The sequence below is a fragment of the Falco punctatus genome (genome assembly GCF_963210335.1).
Source record: "Falco punctatus genome assembly, chromosome: 10".
Classification (NCBI taxonomy): domain Eukaryota; kingdom Metazoa; phylum Chordata; class Aves; order Falconiformes; family Falconidae; genus Falco; species Falco punctatus.
Window position 1 is genome coordinate 5,188,715 of NC_137590.1, and position 20,663 is coordinate 5,209,377.

The window sequence follows — 20,663 nt, forward strand, 5'->3', positions numbered from 1 at the left end:
CTGGGGAGCTGCGGGGTTATCTGCCGTGAGAGCAGCTGATGGATGGGAAGGGGGCCTGTGAGGTGCTGAGCCCTGGGGGGTGGCGCGGGGAGATCTGTCCCCTTCTCCACATGCATCTAAAGAGTCTTCTAAACTGCCCCGTTGCTTATGCTTCAAAGGAAAAAAAAAAAAAAAAAAAAAAAAAAAAGCCGGAATAAATAAAATGTGCAGATGGAGAGGAGGAAAGTGAATGGCCAGCCTGGATCCCAAAGGACTTGGAGGAAAGGACAGACTTGTCCAAGTCCTCTCTTTTGATAGTGGAAAAAAAAAAATAAAAAGAGGCAGGAAAGGTGCGTGCCCTTTGGGTTGCCCCGCTCCCGCAGCCCGGGGGTGGCTCAGGCCGGGGGTCCCGTTCCCCGCCACCCCCGGGCCGGTGCGAGGGTCCCCCCGCTGCGGTGCTGCCGGCGGGGGGGATGCCCACCCCCCTGCCAGGGACCCTGGGGCACAGCCGAGGCGGTGCACGGCTGAGCCGCCCTGCCCTGCGTGCGGCAGCGGTCCTGAGTGGGCAGCGCAGCTCCGCAGCCCCCCGCGCAACCTCCGCGCTGGGCGCTGGGCACGGAGCCGGGCGGCAGGGTGAGGGCAGGTACGGGTCCAGGAGTTCCCCCCCCCCTTTTTTTTTTTTTCGGAACACGAGACGTCAGAGAAGCAGGTCCCTCCAAGAAATGTCATTTCAATGATTTTAATAAGCAAAATAGGAAACAATTTTAATAACCAAAAACAGAAACCAGTCTGAATAAAACTACAATAGACCAGGTTTTTTAATATTTTTCATATCATAAGCAGGATTTGAAATTGATCCCTTCAGAACTTTACATGAAATAAAAACAAATTTTTTTCCGCTGCTGCAATGTTTTGATTTCAACACAGTTGAATCAGTAAAAACCAAAGATCGTTTTCTGATGCATGACTAATATCCACAATATTTAAAACTGCAAGCACCATGCTGTTCATTACAATCTTGTTATTACTGTTAATTTATAAACTAATACAAACTTAAAATGCATCCGGCCAGCAGTGCCAGCTATCCTAAAAGGAAACTAAAAAATAAGTTTTCATTTTGGTATTTTTGTCAGTGCAACGTAAATCCTTTTACTGACCTGCAGGAGGAAAAAAAAAAAAAAAAAAAAAAAAAAAAAAAGTAATAAAAACACCCATAAGACTCCAAACTACTACTACTACACAACTGCAAATAAATTTTGGCTAAAACTTTCACTCGCTGCATAGGGAAGCAGAGAAGCAGATTACAAATCATTGCAAAAGAATACACTTAAAAGTTGCAGTATGTCTTCTTAAAAAAAAGTTTTAGTTTTATATGCTTTTCCAGCCCACTCATCCGCTGCTACCATTGAGAAACCTAACTGCAGTGGCGACACTGAGCCCTCGCTGCTATTGCAACTTGACTCGTAATAAGGAGGGTTGGTTGGGTTTTTTATTATTATTTTATTTATTTACCGACAATCAAGGGGCAGTTGTTTCTTAAAAGGAGCTGGAACTCGTCCGTCCTTCACTTCCTGAGTGTACAATCAGAAGGGAAACTATATGGCCAAGCCTAACCGCTCCAGGCTGGGAATTGTCCTGAAGGAAAGAGCTTCTCTGCCACTTTAAGGCATGAGTAGGCTCTAGTGACCGATGAGTTTTTCCCTGTTAAGTCTAGGTTTGTCAATGCCATTCAGGCGATTTTGCTTCTGCCCCAACAAACAAAAACCAAAATGAAAACTAAAAAAAAAAAAAAAAAAATACAACTTAAAAGTGCACCAGATATACAAAGTTGGGTTTTTTCTAATGCAAAATGCCCATAACTTTTTTTTTCCTTAAGTATCTCTTTAATACCAAACAAACCGTATAACCAGCCTGCTGAAATGTTATTTTGTTTTTGTGTTGTGTTGTTTTTTTTTTTTTCTCCTGTGCGGTTTGAAGTAGCAGATATTTACAAGCTAACAACCATAAAAGAAAACAAGAGAGCAAAACCAACGAACAAAACTGCACAAGCAGTAAAAAGTTTGATAACTTGTGATGCTTTTCTTATCGATGAAACAAAACAACAACAGAAATCTATGATCGATGATCAACATGCTATAGTTAAACAAGAAAATGGTACAAAATAGAAATTATTACCATACATGTCCAGCATGCAGGATTAATATTTTTAATGCAGATTTTCGTATTTTTCTATATAATCAAGCAGGCAATAAAACTGATGAGTTTTTTTCTTTCTTTCTTTCTTTCCTTCCTTTCTTAGATTGAATGTCCCATCTGAGTCCTGTAACTTATTTCTCAAAGCAGGCAATATATGAAGAGTTTGCATATATTGTCCTTTTTATGTATTCTCTTTTTCCAAGCAGGTAAATTGTGCATGAGATGGTGCTGTATATGTCCTCTCTCTTCCCAAGCAGGCAGTATGTTATAGATGGCTTGTTCATTGTCCTTTTTTATTATTATTCTCTTAAAGTCCATCTCGTTCTGCAAGCAAGCGAACTATACAACACTTCACTTGTCTTTTTCTCCTTTGCCTCTGCCTCTGTCCCTCTCTCTAACTCACAAACGAAAGTCGAAAAGTTGCACTTTACCTCTCCCGTCCCCACCCCCAGCCTACTTTTCCCACAGCTACTCTAGAAGACTGGATGCTGCAAAAAAATCAAGTCTCTATTTTTCTCTCCTTCTTTCTCTCTAGTCAAGCAGACAGATGGATGGAGATGTCAGAGGAGGATGGGAGTGGGGGGGAAGGTGACAGGGGTCAGGTTTGGGGGGTGGGGTTTTTTTGTTTGTTTTTTTAATTATTTTTTTTAAGCACTCACATGAAGAACTCGGGGGAAGACGGGTTGTCACTGGTGGAGCCGGCCTCTCTGAAGCCATTGCTGGCAAGTTTCTCACACTTGAGCTTGTAGGCGTCTCTCTCTCTGGCGAGCCGGGTCACTTCTTGCTTGAGCTGTTCCACCTGCTGAATGAGTTGGGTCTTTTCGTTCTCCAGGTGGTGTTTCTGCTGGACACGTTTATACCTGCAGGACTGGGCATAGCCCCTGTTCTTCAAGGTCCTCCTCTTCTGCTTGAGGCGGATCACCTCATCTTTGGTGAAGCCTCGGAGGTGCCTGTTGAGCTCCCTCACAGACATGGAGACCAGCTGGTCATCGGAGAACCGGTCCTCCACGCTGCTGGAGGGGGGATGCTGCTGGTGCGAGTTCTGGAGCTGCTGGGAGGAGCTGGAGGAGGTGGAAGGAGTGGGAGAGGCCTGGTGGTGGTGATGGTGGTGGTGGTGAGGGTGCCCGCTGCCGGCCAGGTCTTCGTGAGTGACTGCAGGGTACTGGTGGTGGTGTTGGTGATGGTGGTGATGGTGATGGTGGTGGGCACGGAAGCTCTCAAAGCCTTGCAGCTGCTGGGACACCTGGTGGGACCCAATGAGGGCTTCGACAGCGTCCTCGGGGGTGAGGTTCAGCGCCTCGGGGTTCATCTGCTGGTAGCTGTTGGCCATCCAGTACAGGTCCTCCAAGTGGGTCTTCTGCTCGGTGGGGCTGAAGCTGGGCGAGGAGGGCACGGAGCTGCAGGGGGTGCTGATGGGGGTGGAGGACACGGAGCCGGCGGGCTGCAGGCGGGTGCAGTGCCTGCCCGAGCGGTCGTTCCTGCCCAGGGGCTCCTTCTTCACGTCGAACTTCATCAGGTCGAAGTCGTTGACATACTCCATGGCCAGGGGGCTGGTTGGCAGCTCGGCTCCGATGCTGAGCTCTCCGGCCATCGCTGTCTTGCGGGCACCTCTCCCGGCGGAGGGGGCTGGAGACCTCAGCCCAGCGCGCAGCCTGGCACCGGGCTGCCCGCTCCCCTGCTCCCGGACAACTTGGGCTTCGCTTCCTCGCTTCCCCTCTGCCGCCGCCCCTCCACCGCCGCCTTCTCCCGGCTCTGGGGCTTCTGCAGACCGGAGCAACAAAGCCAAGGGCGAGCCGGCACCCGGGGCCGCCTGGGTGTCTCCTGCCTGTTGGGATCTGCCTTCGCCACGCAGCGCGGGCTGCAGCGGCGGCGCCCGGCGCTCAGGCACCCGGCTGCAGGGAGAGAGGAGCAGGAAGGGCAAAAGCAAAACAAAACAAAGATGCTGCCTCGGCTCTGGGCAGGAAGAAGCAGAACGGTGCGAAACGCCCAGCCCGTGCCCCCGTCTGGGTTTTGTAAGTCCGGAGCCTTCTCCCCGCGGTAGCAAAACACCGGAGTCTGCCGCAACTTTCCAGTCCGAGCGGGCGGCCGGGGCAGCGCACCGGCTATCTGGCGGCGGTGGCCGGGCTTTGCACAGGAGTTTTCGCTGGCTCTGGCAGCGCAGGGGAAGGGGAGGGAAGAGGGGGAGGAAGGACGAAAAGAAGAAGAAAAAAAAAAAAAAAAAAAAAGAGGAGAGGGGGGACGAGAAAAACCCAGGTCTCCGCTGTAGCTGCCGCCTCCAGCGCCCGTTGTGCAGCTGTGATTGCAGCGCAGCCCCCCTTGGCTTCTTATACGGCCGTGCCCGCCGAGAGCGCGGCGGGGGCCGGGGCCGGCGGCGGCCGCGCCAATGGCAGCGCGGCGGCGGGGCCGGGCCGGGCGGGCGGCGGGGCCGGGCCGGGCGGCGGCGGGGGCGGCGGGGCCGGGCGGCGGCGGCGGCGGGGGCGGGCCGCGCCGTGACAGCTCCGCAGCGCCAGCTGAGCGGCCGCGCTGCCGGTCCCGCTCCGCCGGGCGCTCCCCGCCGGCTCCCCCCTCCCGCACCGCCGCCCCCTCCCGCACCGCCGCCTCCTCTTGTATTTATTTATTTATTTCCACGCACCAGCACCCCCCCACCCGCCCCCACCCCCGCTTTTCGGGCTCTGCCGTCCACAAAGGAGGAGGGTGCAGGGACATCCTGCCCGTCCCTTTGTTCTAAATATAACAAAGTCCCTTTTTGCCCACTGTCGTCCCGTAGCAAATTCCAAGGCGGCCAGCTTCCCCCCATCCCCAGGCACACGCATCGCCCCTTCCAACTTTCTGGAAGTGGCCCCCAGGGGACGGTACCGCGGAATAAACGGCCACGGACGCGCAGCGGGGTCCGGCCGGGGAGCGAGTGCAGGGGCTGCGGGGCTGCGGGGGGATGCGCTGGGACCTGGGAGGGAGGGAAGCACCATCTCGGCAAAGGCTGTCAGCTTTCCTTATACAACCGGGGAAATCCTGGTTACAGGAAGCAAATCTCTCCCTAAAGTAAAGCAAAGGCATTGACACAGACAATTGCAAATATTAGGGAGAGAAGGAAGAAAATATAATTACATTTCAGTTCTGAGGGGACCGTGTTTGCTTTCCTCTGCTGTTCCCTGAGTGAGTGACTGCATGCAAAAGAGTACTCGGCTTGTAAGGTTTTTTAGTCTTTTTTTTTTTTTTTTTTTTTGGTCCGGTAACAGGATTTTTTTTTTTTGAACATTTTGTAACGATTAAAGGAGATTAGGGCTTCTTTTTACACTGTTTTACGCTCAAACAGACAGAAAGTGCGACCCCAAGTGACCATTTGGAGAATAACACCTACTTTTCACGGGGAAAAAACAGCCGGAAAAAAGGAGCCGGGTGGGCGGGAGCGGAGCGGAGCGGAGAGGGAGCGGGGTCCCAAAGGCACGGCACGGCCGCACGGCTCCGGAGCTTCCCCCCCGCCCCCTGCACCCCAGCATCTCCACACTCCCCACCCCCATTTATTTAACAAAAAGAACACAAAAAGTTGAAGATCTGTCTACTTTTCAGAAATTAATTAGGAGGGAACTGCTTTGCTGGAGCTGGGACAACGTTGCGAAAGTCCCCAAGCAGAGACACCCCCCCGTCGGACCCGAGCGCTATACCCGTGGTGATGCCCGCAGCCCGGCCCCGCTGTCCCGCTCCTCCACACCTCCGCGGAGCCAGCCGCGGCCGCGCAGGGAACCAAGGAGGCAAAAGTCACGCAAAGTACCCTTCATTCCCACCAAAAAAAAATCCAGGGGTTCCCTCCAGCTGAAGGGAGGAGGTGGGAAATCAGCGAGAGGGATTTGGATGCGATCGCCCTGCGAAGCGCAGGCGCTGCGGGGCTGAATCCCGCGTGGCGATGCCTCCTCGGAGTTTCCCCCCGGGACATTTGGAGGGGCCGTGACGCCCAGTCGGGAGCGGCCGGTGCTCCCGGCGCCCCCCCGGGGTGAGCGAGTCCCCCCGCACCCCGAGCCCGGCCGAAGGGGCTGCGCTCCCGGGAGCACACAGACCTCCCTCCGCGGGTTGCCCCGCTCCAAACGCGTGTGTGGGAGGACACGCGTGGACTCCCACCCCGGGTCTCCCCGCGCCCTGCATCCCCCACGGGCAAGGCAGCCCCGGCGGTGCTGGGGGCTGCGGGGGGTCCGCACGGGCACCGCGCTGCCGGCTCCCCGGCAGTGCCGGATTTGGGGAATCGCCGCGTTTTCGCTGTGGACGAGGCACGGAGGGGCAGAGAGGTGCCCGGTGCCCCTCGGCGGGGGGGCCGGTGCCCACCCTGGCAGAGAAGGTCGGGGCAGAAGCTCGGCGGGTCCCGTCGGGCAGCTGCTGCCTCCCCGGGGGCTTGGGGGGAGCCCGAGCCTCCCGTGCGGCTCCGCCGGGTTATTATTTAGGAGGTCCGGGAAGCTGCTTGGGGAAAGCCTGATTTTCACCTGCACGTTAAACGGTATCGTTGCTGAGGAGGGAAAGGGGACCCTGGCGGGAGCTTGGGAAGCAGGGATGGAGCCCTGTAATGCCATTAGATGGATAATACTTTTCCCGCTCATAATTACTGAGGTATATTCACAAGGTGGAGCTACTGAAAGGAGGAGGAAGCATTGATCTGATTACCTCCCTGTCCATCCACACTCGGTTCCTTCTCTTAATCTTTTAGACTCTTGAATTACGGATCGGTTTTGCGCGTCCCAATCTCATCGTCATAAAATTGCGGGGCGCTTTCCTCATCCGTTTCTTCGCTCTTCCGTGCCTCGCTCCCCTTTACAAAACACATCCCGCAAAAGTTGCGGCGTTGCGCGGTTGGCTAAAGTAAGAACCGCTTCGTGCCCCGAATCCCCAGTTAAAGGCCGATTTTGTTCATTGTAGAGCTTTTAATTCAGCCACCACCAAAGGTTATTCTCGCTGGGATTTATATGTTAGTGGGATGCTCCTCCGTGCGATCTATTTTTATTTTTGGGGGGGGAAGGGTTGGTGAAGAGATCGCGTTGCTGGAGCAGCAGAAGGGGGTTGCTGGGCTGAGCAGCCCGGCGAGGCGGCTCAGGAAGAGTTTGCCCCCGCGCACCAGGAGCCTCGGCGGGGCAGAGCGGCGGCCCCGGCGGCTGCGGCTCCGCGGGGAGGGTTGCGCGTCCCTCCGCGCCCGCGGGGGGAAAGTGCCGCCGTCGGGGGGGGAGAGGCCCCCGCTGCCCGGCACGGCAGCGCCGGGGCACAGCTCGCCTCCCGCCCAGCCTTCCGAGCAATTTTGGTTTAATTGCGACCTTCCCACACCCGAAAGCTGCGAATCGTGCGGCTTTAATTTTTTTTTCTTTCTATTTTTTAAGATCCGGTTTTTTTGAAGGTTAGTTTCGAGTAAAGAGTGACTTCTTCCCGCTCTCCCTCGCCTGCCCCCTTCCCTTCGCCAAAATCGGGAAGGGTTCAAAGAAAATGATGGTGTCATTTCAGCCCAGCTCCATCCGACGTGCCCGCCCAAGGCAGGACAGTGGGGGTCCTGGAGCCGCTGCGAGTGGAAAGCTCCCCCTTAAAAGCGGAGCATATGGATACCTATACGTGTTTGGTTTGGTAGGGCTTTTGCCTGAATCGGAGGGGCGACATTTAGAAAGGGAATCGTATCACGGTGCCATCCCGATACCCAGTTCCTAGAAACAGCAGATCTAGGTAACCGATAAAAAATAAGACCACTGTTACATATGTATTTTCCACGCTACGCTCCTGCCTTTTGGTAGCTGACTACTACTATTCCCCCGGAATTAGCTCTTTCACCCCATAACATTAGTGGGATATGTTGTCTGAAATGGGAGTTTTGTTGATAAACAAACCCCCAAACCGAAATCGCCCGTGGCTGGCAGCCGGCTCCGATGGGGAAGGGCATCACTTCCCCGATTCTTACCTCCCCTCGCCTGATTTTTAATTTCCCAGACCGCAAGTAGACACCGTGGTGTTTGACAGGATTTTTTTCCCCCCTGTGTAAGCAGCGAGGGACCTGGTTAATCATCTATCGCAGATACATGTGCATGAGAAAGAAAAGTGTTGATGTTTGCTTGTTCGGGCTGATGGGAATGGCCCACGAATTTAGGATTAAATTACTAATGGTAATCATAAGTCTTTGTTTCCTCTCTCTCTCTTTTCTGCGGGGATTGTCAAAGTAAAGCGTACAACAGGCTTTGGCCAAAGTCTGCCCAGCAGATTTGCAGTATAAAATACGCTATTGTAGCCTCCTGGGTGAACTGGGATCTCTTCAGATTTTAACTCGAACCAGTTAGGAGCGGGACAGATCCCAGTCCTAACTTTAGCCACGTTTTCACAGGTGGATCTGTGGCAAGGGAGTGGAGCAACACCTCGGAAGGGTAGGTTTTTTTTGGGGGGTATTTTTCTTCCCCGAGGCTTTGCAGTGTCCAGCGTTAAATCCCCGCTTGAGGACGGGGGGTCAGTACTTGCGGGTGGGGGGGACTGGGCTTTGATCAGTCTGGGGGGCGGGGGGTGTCCTTGCAGGACAGGCACACCCGGGCGGGAATTGCTGCCGGGACGGTGTAATTTGGGGGGCTGACTGGAACGCACCGTGTGTAATGAAAGGCGTAATGAAAGCGGTGCCGGCTGCAGTCCCGTTCCCGACCCCCTCCGCGGGCGCGGACCCCCCCCCCCCTCCAGCAGCAGCGCGGCCCCAGGGCGGGGTAGGGGCTGCTGGAGGGGGGTAGCGGTGCTGGCCGCGGGGCCCCGCACCAGAGCACACGGTGGGGGATGCCCAGGCGAGGCTCCGCATCTCTGCTCCCGGGGAGCTCGGATATATATATATTTTTTTTTTTTTTTTTTGTGCCCAACCCCCGGTGCCCCCGCTGTCAGCCCGGGCCGGCAGCTCCGTGCTGCACGGATGGGCGCCCCGGGGGGGGCTGGCAAGGGGGCTGCTGCCGTGCCTTTCCTTGCTTTTTTGTGTGGGGAAAGAACTGCGGCTCTTCAGCGGCATCACCTGCAGTTTGCTGGGGGTCTCACTGCACCCTGGGGAGGGGAAGGGGGTGTCTCCGATGGCAGCATCTCACCCTCTTCTCCAACATCCCACAAGAGAGCCTTTGGCAGGGCAGTAGGCAGAGAGCAGAAATATTCTCCTTCTAGTTATTTCTTTCAGCCTTAGCCCCGTCGTACCATGAATGTGTCGATCCAAACTTGTTTTCAAGAGAATTTGTCTCTTTCTCATCATTTCCAAACTCTGCAGTCTCATCATAGCCCCCTCTTTAATACACACTCCTGTTATTATTCCTCTTGCCAGCATGGTAAAAATTGTTTATAGCAGAAACACCTGATCTGGAAGCACAAAATCCCCTGTTCAAGCCTTGCTAGGATCAGCTTTCCTCCTGTGCTTGGCTGAGTCCTGCTTCCCACTTGAACCATGGTGTGTTGAATTCATTATCTGAGCCCCCTTAGGAACATTTAGCTAACAAGCAGCACCAAAACCTTTCTGAGTGATCAGCAGTCACCTTTTGGGACTGAAGCTGGAGAACTATAATTACAGCAGTTGTATCTTGCAATGGCATTTCATGCCATTCAGAGGTTTTTCAAATGCTTCAGAACTTGGACCACTTCTTAATAGAAAAAATTCCTCTCCTGCTTATCTGCTTCTCTTATGAATACAGAGGTACTGCACCAATGTCTGGGTGGGAAAAGTGATCTTCCCAAGGGTTTCTAATTTCATTGGAAGGGATATAGAAAAGGGAGGTGTCAGGGAGACAGGGAAAGTGTCCTGGACCTATGTCCAGCGTCACAAAGTCATGAGCAGCCAGGAGATCTTCCAGAAAAGGTCAGCATCCCTTTCTGGCCAGTCTATTGCCTGTTTTACCAAGGGGCTCAGCGAGAGATGTCCTTGATGATCAGATCTTTAGATGGTCAAGAAGGAAGGAAGGAAGACCTGGCCTCAGTTGTGCTTGAGGAAACCCAGGACCATGCAAACATCTTTTCCAAAAGACCAACGTTGCTGCAGGTTCAACAGCCTCAGAGCAGAGCAGAGCACCTTGGCCCTTGCAGGACCTGGGGGACTCCACAGGCACGCTCCACCACCTGCTGGGACCCCTACCCTTTCATTCAGGCTGATTTGTGATTCTTTTTCATTGCACAAAGTCCTGGATCAAAAAACCTGCTTATATAGAGAAAAAATTTTGGAATTCTCTTTCTAGCATTTGCTGCATAAGGATTTAAATATAATCATAAAGCCTATACCGTATATTCTTCTCCTTGCTCTTTGCACCTTTAGTCCCCATTAGGGATTTTGTTCTGTTTCTGTTTTGACAGGCCCTGTATATATGTGTTTGTGGTTGTTCCGTAGTTTCCTGATTTAATATCAGTGCAGTTACAGGAGAAGGATGCACCGTTAGCATTTTTTGCTCAAAGTATTTTCCAAGCTCCTTTTTGATGTACTGGTCATGTTTGCAGCTTCTGTGCTCTTCTTGATCAGAAGAGGAAGGATCTGGTTCATCGTGCCCTTTGGGAATGAAGCTATCTATTCACCTAAGGAAATGCAGCTATCTTCCTACACTAGCCCATCCGTATAGATCCAGGTGCAGAAGAAAAGTGAGGAAGTATTTAGTAGGAAGCTGTTATTCAGTGAAATTAAGTCCTCTTGTGCATTTATGAGAGGTAAAGATGAGCCGAACTGGGAATGAGGTGGCTTCTGCAAGCCTCCACTTTCCTCCCCAAAAGTTTTTAAGTCCTAAACAGGAGGAGGGAAAAGAAGCAAGACAAAGAAAAGGAATAATTCTGGGGAAATGCTTTTGTTTGCTTTCCTTGTTAGTCTGAGGGACACTTATTCAGCTTTCACCAAGACAGGGAAAAGAAAAAGGCTCCCAATCTGTGTTTCTTTACATATAAACAGATCCACAGCCTTGAATAGCCCCAGATCAGATGATTTAAGATCAGTCTCAGAGTGTAAATTATGCTCCATTCGCCCAGGCAAGATATTTGGCTCACAGCGCAACTTGCCATTTTATCTTTGGGAAATAAAACTGCACTTTAGCATGTGTCTCTGCGTGGTTGCTATGTGTTGTGAACACCTCCCAGCTTAAATCTCACTATACCTCCAGGCCCTAGAAAAGCTGGAGAAGTTTCCCATCACTGGCCGCTACGAGGATCCTACGGAGGGTCCGAGGGAGCGGATCTAACACGGATCTAACACGACTGGGCCAGGACATGGGGAGGGCTGATGAAGCTGAGTGCTGTCCCTGGGGCAAGCTGCAGTTTCTCTGTAACTATTTCTTTGCTTCCAGAGCAATTCTGCAGAATGGTTAAATTAATTTGTGTGGGAGAGCCGGCAGCACAGCAGCGTTACAAATTCTCACCCACTGTTTCCCAAGCTAGACGCTTGCCAGCCAAATCGGCCAGTTGCTGTATGGGTCATTCTGGGATCCCATAAATAGTGACCACATCTCCTTGGCTGGGGAGAGAGCTCGCAGAAAAATGCGAGGAGAGGAGCAGTGAGACGTCTGGGAGAATGAAAGGTGGTCAGGGAAGGTTGCTTCATTTCTGTCTCTATTTTAATGGCAATCCTATGGGGCACTTCAGGTTTGCTGTACCAAGGGACAAAATTTCTGCTTGTTTTCCTCTGGTGGGATCAGTTCCTCATGTGTTAGTGGAAACAAAATGCACACCGAAATTGCCAGCATGTACCCTGTAAGGCAGAAAAGAAACAGCTCCTGCATCAATCAGTATTTGCTTCAGAATCAGTTATCCCTCTTTCTAGCCATAATCTTTGGTTAAAAGTAATACAGGTATTAATTAAGTTTTTAGTACATGTATAAATATATATATAAACACCTACTGTGTCTGAAAATTTAGGAAAAAAAATTCTCTAATTGCTAGGAACTAATCTCCATATACACAATTAACTTTGCACATTTTCTGAGCATTGTGAAAAAACAGATTAGAGTCTCCTGGACAGCCTTCTATACGGCTCTCCATGCTTTCAGTGTGAATGCCCTGTTTATGTTCAGCCTTAATTCTGTATTTGCAGTTTTTTAAGTAACTGTGTTTTCATCCCTCAAACACCCAGATAAAGAACTTCACCCCTTAAAGCTGTGATTACACCTCAGCAACCCCTCTCTTGGCAATGTATGTGTGGTTTCTGTTTTGTTTTGTTTTTCTGGCTTGAATTAACATGTTTCAAACCTCTAATATACTTCTTTAATAACTGGTTTATAAAAAAAGGAGAAGATAGAGAATTTTATCCAAGAATTCCCAGCTGGAGACATCTGTTCAGCAGTAAGTCACCTGATGAACAGCTCTAACCAGCCAAGTGTGAGTTATTTTTATTGGTTCAGTGTTTTAAAAATAGATATTTTTTTTTCCTTTTAATTGATACCTTTCTAGACATTTCAGTATATTCATACATTGGTCTTCATGGACTTGGATTTATTTCTCCTAAAGGATTAGTACAGCGCAAACCAAGTGATCCATTCCAAAACCTAGCTGGCTGGCTGAAACCAGTAGGAACCAGTTAAATGCTTGAAATGAGGGTTTCCACTAGGGTAATCAAGTTTCCCAAGAGGTGATGGATTTGATGTATAGCCTGTCATGATGAGTTGCAGGCGCTCAGCACCTCTGAAAATCAGGCCATAGCAGCTTTCAGCAAATCTAAAGAGACGGGGTGTGCGCGCGTGCGAGCCGCAGATAGGACACATGTCTTCATTGATCTCGAAAGGCAGGTTGAACCGTTCTGGTTTGAATCACATGATTTGCCATGTTATTTAGCAGCTGTTAAGCTTAGGTGAGCTTGTAGGACCCTGTTGGTGCACACTCAGCCTTAATCCTCTGGCAGTTTATTTGTCCTTGCCGCTACCTGGCTCCTCTGCAAACGGGTCGGTCCCACCGCTCCTCTTGCAGCACCCCCCAAGGTGCTGAGCATCCCTCCTGTTCACTCCTCCCTACCACGCAGCATCCCCAAGGTCCTTCCCAGAGGACAGGGCTGTCATTACATTTATTTTTCCACTTTTCTTCTGTTCTCTGTGGTGTTGTGTCTTGGAAGGCTTCTGAGGCCCATAGACTTTGCCTTGACTTGAAGTCTTGGTTGGAGCAGGACCCCAGCCTGACATGGGGAGGTTGACCTGAGAGATGACAGAGGAGGAGGGGTGGAAGGGCAAAAACGGACAAAGTGGATGAAGGCAGGAATGTGGGACTGCACCATGCGCGGGATGCCACAGACTGTCCTTCTGTCCATGCAGAAGACTCTCAGCCAGCCTGCAAGCAGCTTGCCTGACTTCATTTGCCATTCAACAGCCTAAACTGCTCGCCCGTCTTCTACTGGGAAAAACTAGAGCTTTGAACCCTTCTCCATACCCCGGCACAGGGCAGAGTGCATTCGGTGGGCAGAGAACATCAAAAGGTGCCACTTGCCTGCACGATCCAGGCGGTGGGTACCTGGAGGAAAGCTGCGTGGGGAGCCCCTCTCCTGTGAACCACTGGAAGGTCTGGTGTCCCCAAGGACATTTTAGATGGGGGAGCAGCAGTACAGCCCCTCAGCCCTTTCTGCCTTTCACCGTGCTGAGTTATTTGCTACTGCAGGCAGGAATGGGATGCCACAGGTGGAGAACACACTAAGGTCTTCCCTTTTCTCTTCCCTTTGGAATAGATTTAATTAATCATTTTTTGTTTTTTGAAAGAAAGAGGCATTTTTCTCACTTGAGAAAAGAGAGGAAATGTTTTCCAAAAGCTGTATTTTAATTGACCCAGGCTTGGGAGCGGGGAGGCTGAGGGAAGAATTGCTGTCATGGAATTAACTTCATGAAAGAAAAGCAAATCTCCACCCTATTTAAACATGGGGAAAACATCACAGAGGCATCCTGCTGCACCAAATGGTAAACATGTCCATGTATTATATCACTTATGGCTTCCTTAAGAGTTTTATGATGCTGTTCTCAATTACTGTGTTTGCATTTGTAATTAGAGTGCAGAATACATTGTGAAGGCAAATTATAGAGCTAACTTGTCCTTTCAAAATAACCCATTTGTTCAGTGTGCTCCCAGAAGCTTCTCTTTATTCAAGGGACTCCAGTGAAGGACTGACCTTCTCCGTGAGAGTGTTGGAATATACAGGTGCTGGAGGGAAGGGAGAGGAGAAACACATTTTTGCCCCAGGGCTTTGCTATGCTTGGGCCTGGCCTTTAAACCACTGAAACTCCTGTTGGTTTCTATAAACACAGTCCTCCAGAAGTCTGAACAACTAGTGGAACTGGGGGAGGGGGTGTGGGAGAAGATTCAGGCTTCCCCCCCTGCCACTGATTTCCCTTGGTCATGTCACTTGACCTTTTTTTGTGCTTTCTTACCTGGCTAAAAATCTCCAGTGGAAAAGCTGTGATATTACTGTTCAGTCACCTAAATATCTAAATGAGGATGAATATGCAGAGTGGCTAGTTGTCCTCCAGTACTGATGGCAATTGTGAGAGCATCTCTTTGGAGCTGATGCTTTTCTGTGCATTCTGTCTTTGTCCTGGACTCCTCTGACACGGGGCTCTCCACTTGGGTGTAACGATGCCACCTTGCCCTGCGCACTCCTCCAGGGCTCCACCAAAGACCCAGGAGCGCTCTGCCACTTGGCTTTGCTTGGTGCCTCGCGGTGTTTCACTGAGCGATTTCTGACCAGCTGCCCTTTTGTTTTGCTCCAGCTATTCAGTGTCATCAGCGGAGATCTGATCTTCCTTTAAGGCAGGTCAATTTTCTATACATAAGACTGGAGCTCAGGCCAGCTGTGCACTTTGCCTTTGAATTCAGTAGGGAAAAAACCTCCATCCGAGTCTGAACTTGGAGGCGACGATGCTCTGCTTAGAGCGAAAAGGAAGCAAGGTCTGCAGTTGTGACTGTTCTGCCCTGCAAAGGATCCTGCAAAAGGATCTTTGCGTTTGGGTTTTTTTGGTTTGGTTTTTGGGTTTTTTTGTTTGGTTTTTTCAAAATCTGCACCAAGCAGTGGGACTTGACTTTTAATGGATTTCCCTGCAAGTGCGAGTAACATTTTCATCTGCTGTACCTTAGCTGGGAGGGCACAGGAAAGTGTCCTGCAGCACGCAGGTCTCCCAGGAGCGTATCCTCCCCAATCCTGCCCATGAGGAGCTGCCTTGGCTTTGCTCTCCAGCCAAGGATTTGGAAAAGCTCAGGATCAGTGCCTGACCCCCACCTAGCACACTGCCCACCAGTGTCCTCTGCTCATGCTTCAAGGCTTCACGAACCCAGGCCAAAATTGAATAAAGGACACATTAAAAGGCTGTGCTCAGAAGATAAAAAAACCCAAAGAAACCCAAAAACATTGCACTATGAGATTACTACTAGCTCTTTTTTTCTTTCCTTTTCTCTACTTTTCCCACTGTGAAGTAATTTGTAGAACTTTTACTCCTGCCAGAGGTAATTCCCCATTTTGTTTCCAATGAAAGAAGTTCACCACGGTGCTGGCTCTCCCCTTGCCAACGTTCAGTTGTTACATTAATTTCCTGGTATCTCTTGCATGGGTCAGAAAACTTGATTCCTTGGCCCCAACTTTCTGTCAGGTGCTTGTTTCTTCTGAGCAAAGGTTAGGTCACCTTCTGATGATTCATTGGAAAAACTGGTTTTATTACTTTCCCTTGCTATGGGAGAGTTTCCTTAAAGAAAGAAGCTGCAGCACATGGGATGACCATCCCAAAAAGAAGGACTGCCAAGAAGTTATGGGTTCAGCTTAATATCTAGTATTAATATTTTTTGTTTAATGGCAGTAAATCTGAGAAAGTGCCTAGAGGAATGAGCCTGAACTTTATAAATTGTGTGATTATTTGTGAAGTGGTTTAGGAAGGACATTTTCTGCTGTTCATGAGAGAGAAGAAGGGAGATTCCAGTGTGGTGTTTCCATAACCGTGTGTTTACGATACTGCCCAGGTTCACTGAGCAATGTCAAGAAATGTCAAGACACCTCTGCAAAGGCTGATGAGGGAATGAAATACAGTTGCAAAATGGGCAAGCTCAATTTTGTTGGGGGAACAGGAGAGAGAAGAGCATTTGTCATCTGGAGGATCAAATCTGAGAAACACCTACTGTTGTTTGGCTAGCTGGGATTTAAAATATATATGTCATCACCCTGTCTTTGTTGCCAGTAGCACTGTTTGCTTTGCTGTGCCACGAGGCTGCTCAGGCAGCTGAACGAGACGGGTGGCTTTCCCTTCTCTTCCCAACCAGAGGAGCCCTGGCCCCAACACCTCACTCCCAGGGAACTGCACAGACTGCCAGCATCCAAATGCAGCCAAGGACAAATCCAGAGAGATAGCCACCAAAAAATAAGAAGGCGTGAGAGGCAATGTGATGCTGTTTGTTTTTCTGGAAGGTCAATAGTTTTCCTAAAATTTCAGCTTCGTGTGCTTTTCATTTTTGGGGAAAGCCTGTATCAGCAGCTGAAGTAGGAGAACATCCTCCAAGTAATGCACGGAAGACTTTTTTGAATAAATGTCCTTCAAAATGAAAGACATTTACCTGCCTTCTGGAAATGCATCAATATATCAAGAAAAAGCACAGATAAAAAGTCATATTCATGTTAGATTTCACAATGTAATTTTGCAACACGTACAGTGGGGCACCCATGTTTTCTGACAGTGCTCACAACAAGAGTAGAAAATAAGCATGTAAAAAAAATAATAAATTAAAAGCTCTTTACTTGATGGTATCCTTGTAGTTTGCGCTATTTTGAACCTGTCAACTGCTTAAGTAACAGCTTGTCAGTGATTGTGGCCCAGCCGAATACGAGACCTGGTCGTATGGCTGCAAATTGTCAAGAGCTGAGTGATCTCCCGGGTTGTGATTTATGACTCCGTGAACAATGACAAGTGAGGAGAGGAGGCCCTGGTAATTTCGGAAGCAGTTGTGGAAACAATTAGACCACTTTTTTATTAGGTCATTTATAGAATTATTCCCTTTAAAAATTAGGTCCTTGATGAGTGCATTTTTCACGCACTCAGATGCTTTGTCCTGTTTTTCAACTGAGGGAAAATCCTGGGCTTTCCTTTGGACACGCTACTGTGCAATGGATTTAACTTCACAGCGGCTGAGAAAGCTGCAGGAGTGTGCAGGACTTCCATGAGCTCACCCACAAGCCCTGGCAGTTGAAATCCTTTGCAAAAATTAATTCCTGCCAAGTCCTTTGCAGGAATCGTGCCGGTTTCTGGACCATTTTCTCACTGCTGGTTGCTCGCACCTTTCTGCTGGCCTGACCTTTGCCTACAACAGAGCTTCCTTCTCAGCTGCTGGGAAGTTTCTAGCACATCTCACTGATACAGGCAAATAATACTGATGATGAAAACTTGGACCAGAGTTTTCAGAAGTGCTGCGGTTTGGGTTTCTTCTATTCTGGTTTTGCCCCTTCCTCTTCCCAGCAGAACTACTTCGTTGTCATTACATTTCCACCTCCAATCTCTTCAGCAGCAGCCTGTCCCTTCTTGGCCCAGGGAGCTGAGCAGTACCAGGTCTCATTTTTTTATAAGGAGCCAGTGAGATTTCTTTAGAAGTGCCCAGTGTCCTGCTATGCTGCCCTTGGGAACATATCTCAGAGTTTGCTAGAAAGCGAATGAAAGCCAGCTGATACCTCTGAAAAGACACATTTAACCAAAATCCCTCCACTCCCTTGTTTGCGTTCTTGGAAGTTGTTGGTCAGTGTCCCCATGTTGTTCTGCCCTGATGATACAGTCACAGCATTGTCAGTTCTGAATTCTCTTACAGAGAAACTGGTTCCAAAAGTGACCAAAGCCACCCGGCATGCCGGGCACTCCCCATAAGACAAGAGGCTCCAGCACAGATTCAGGCTCCTGGAATGGGTCTTGACTTATTTTGCACTATGGCTAAATCCATTGTAATGGGAATTTCTGCTATGAAAAATAATGAAAGAGCAACCTGGAAAATGAACTCTTGCTGTAGATTATCACATTTTCCTTGTTCCCCTTCCTTTGAAGAGGAGGAGGAAGATCTTTGCATTTCCCCAGCACTGAGGGATGGGAAAAATAGCTCTGTGGTGCCATAGTCTCTACCCCAACGAGAATGGAACTTATTCTCAGCTTTGTGTTTTATTATTCCCTTGCAAACCCCTCTTCTGTTGTGCTATGCACCAGCAAAAATCTTTTTTATTGCCATTAAAAAGGCAACTGAGGTGCCCATTATTTTTTTATTATTTTTATTTGTACAGATCTCAGCAAATAAAAACCGGTCCCAGATAAAAGGTGTGTCCTCTCTAGTAAAGCACAAAAAAATCTTAATCTTTGGTTCAGAAGCAGTAGATTGCCACAAACAGTCGGCAGCTAAAATCATTAATCTTTGCTGCTTGCCCAACTGGTACTAGTAGTAAAGAAGATAATACACTAGCAGAATCAGTGACCCACTACAAATTGGTCCTGAAAGGTCCACCAGCCTAAATAGACTTTTGCTGATCCAACACTTGTTAGGAATCCCAACAAAGAGACTATTGGCTCATCTGATGAGCCGCTCACTATTGGGCCTTTTGCAATGGCTGGTGATGGATGACCATACCCTCTTTGAGGGGGAAGATGCAGCTCCTGGTATGGGGCCTTTTCTCATCTTAAATTTGTACTCAATAAATCACAGGTGCAGAAGAGACAGCATCAGTTTCATTACACCTACATGCTCCAGTATCAATCATGCCAACACAACGGGCTGCGTACAGTTCATTTCGGTAGGCTCTTTCTGTTCCAATACCATTTCCATTCCGTTGTGCTTTCACATTCCTAAAGTGTTGAGCCTCCGCCGCAGTGAAATCTGGGGGAGAAGGATGGGATGCACGGTAATTGCGCTCTTTCAACACGAGACAGGGCTTAGCTCACCGACGTTGGTTTACGATCCCTTGCTATTGTTAAAGGTAAAGTCTTAAGTAGTTCGGGAAATAGTATCACTGATTCCGTGGCTGTCACACATCCCTTTTCTTTCTAACCCTGAGCTCTCATTTGCTCTTTAGCACAGACCTTTAGTCTGGGTTGCAGCAATTGCCCTGGAATGGTCCCATCTTGTGATTATAATATAATTTTTCTATCTGGTTTATGATATTTGTTTAGATGATGCTATAATTCTATACTTAACCTAACCCAAACCTAACTGTAACAAAGAAGCAGTCTCAGGGAACTGCTTTGGTGTTTTCTCATTTAAAAGAGTTTCTGCCGTGTTCTTTCTGGCTGATAAATAGCCTGGGACCTTTGAAAGGTACGTCCATTACGATTCACAATTTATGAATGTATTGCAGAGCTCCCACATTGTTATGTTAATTCCAATGTCAGCAGTTAAAATACTGTTAAAACGAAGGAGGCTTCAGAGCTTTCAGACTTTATATTTAATGTATATAATCAAATACTTTCATGGCAATAAATGCTTGTCTAACTCTCATCGTAAAAACTATGAACTATGTTTTTCAAGTATAATAAAAGGTAATAGATTATTATTCCCCATGTGTGTCCAAAATCCACTTTGCCATTTTTATACAGGGAGAGAAATTTCTTAGTGTCCAATTATACTCTGAATTGCATAGGAACAACTATGTTTCGTGCAATTAAGTTATCACAAAGTCCTGTCATTCTGTAGCATTCTGTTAATCTTTAACTCAACGAAAAGCCATGTCAGCAGAGCACCAACACAGAAAAGATGGGTGTTCAAAGGAACTGCAATAGGAGCACATTCAGGACTGTCAGACAGAACAAGCTTTTCAAAAGGACACTTCCATTCAGTTTAAACCTACAAGGGTGCTGGGCTGACACCTCCATTTATTTGCTGTAGGGCTATAAGGAGAGAGAGACTTTCGGTCTTATTAAAGCAGTATTTGGAATACAAAAAAAGGGATTCTTTTCCTCTGCTCCTTTTACTCTGTCTCAGCAGCAGATCATAAAGCACAGACAGCATTAATGCAAGATGAGAAAGCATTGGCTCTAATGCGCAGCTGAAAGACTTGATTTTCTCCAAACTAGCCATCAGGTCTATTTATTTGTTTCCTTTTTACGAAAGGTAAGGAGACAAAAAGAGGATGTATTTTAAAAATGTAGTTAGGAGTACAGAAGTCCCAGTAAATAGCATCTTTCTGCCTCATAATTTTGTGGCTGTCTGGTCTGTGAGCTAAGGGCAGGTTGTGGCTCACGGCACTAGTACGGTTCAGTGATTATTCTGGTCAGGTACCTACAGTGGGTTCAGTTGTGCAAGATTAAAAGGGTAATTGATCTTTAAGAGAACATTTGAGGACAAAACATAATCCTGTTCGTAACAGATACTTACCTGGTATAAATTGGCATAAGGCCATCATAACCAGTCTCTACTCTCTAGAGCCCAGCTGCATCTCAAACCCCATTTACTCTCACAAAATCCTGGCCACAGGGTGATATCTGAAGATGTGAATATTGCAGGTAAAGGTTTGCAGGTTGGTTATTTTTGCATGATTTCCAAAGCTCCCAGAAACGCAGCCCAGGCAGGCTCTTCCTGCTCACATTATTTTC

General features: G+C 48.8%; 1 protein-coding gene across 1 annotated transcript; it reads right to left on the reverse strand.

Moving 5' to 3' along the window:
* Positions 1 to 702: 702 nt before the first annotated feature.
* MAFB (MAF bZIP transcription factor B) lies at positions 703 to 4,369 on the reverse strand. The gene has a single exon (XM_080405885.1). It carries the CDS (start codon positions 3,764 to 3,766, stop codon positions 2,831 to 2,833), a length of 936 nt encoding a protein of 311 aa, XP_080262011.1. The 5' UTR covers positions 3,767 to 4,369; the 3' UTR covers positions 703 to 2,830.
* Between the last annotated feature and the right edge of the window lie 16,294 nt (positions 4,370 to 20,663).

What these genes read in the sequence shown, in the direction of transcription:
- MAFB (XM_080405885.1), bottom strand. Translation starts at nt 3,766, where the DNA reads ATGGCCGGAGAGCTCAGCATCGGAGCCGAGCTGCCAACCAGCCCCCTG.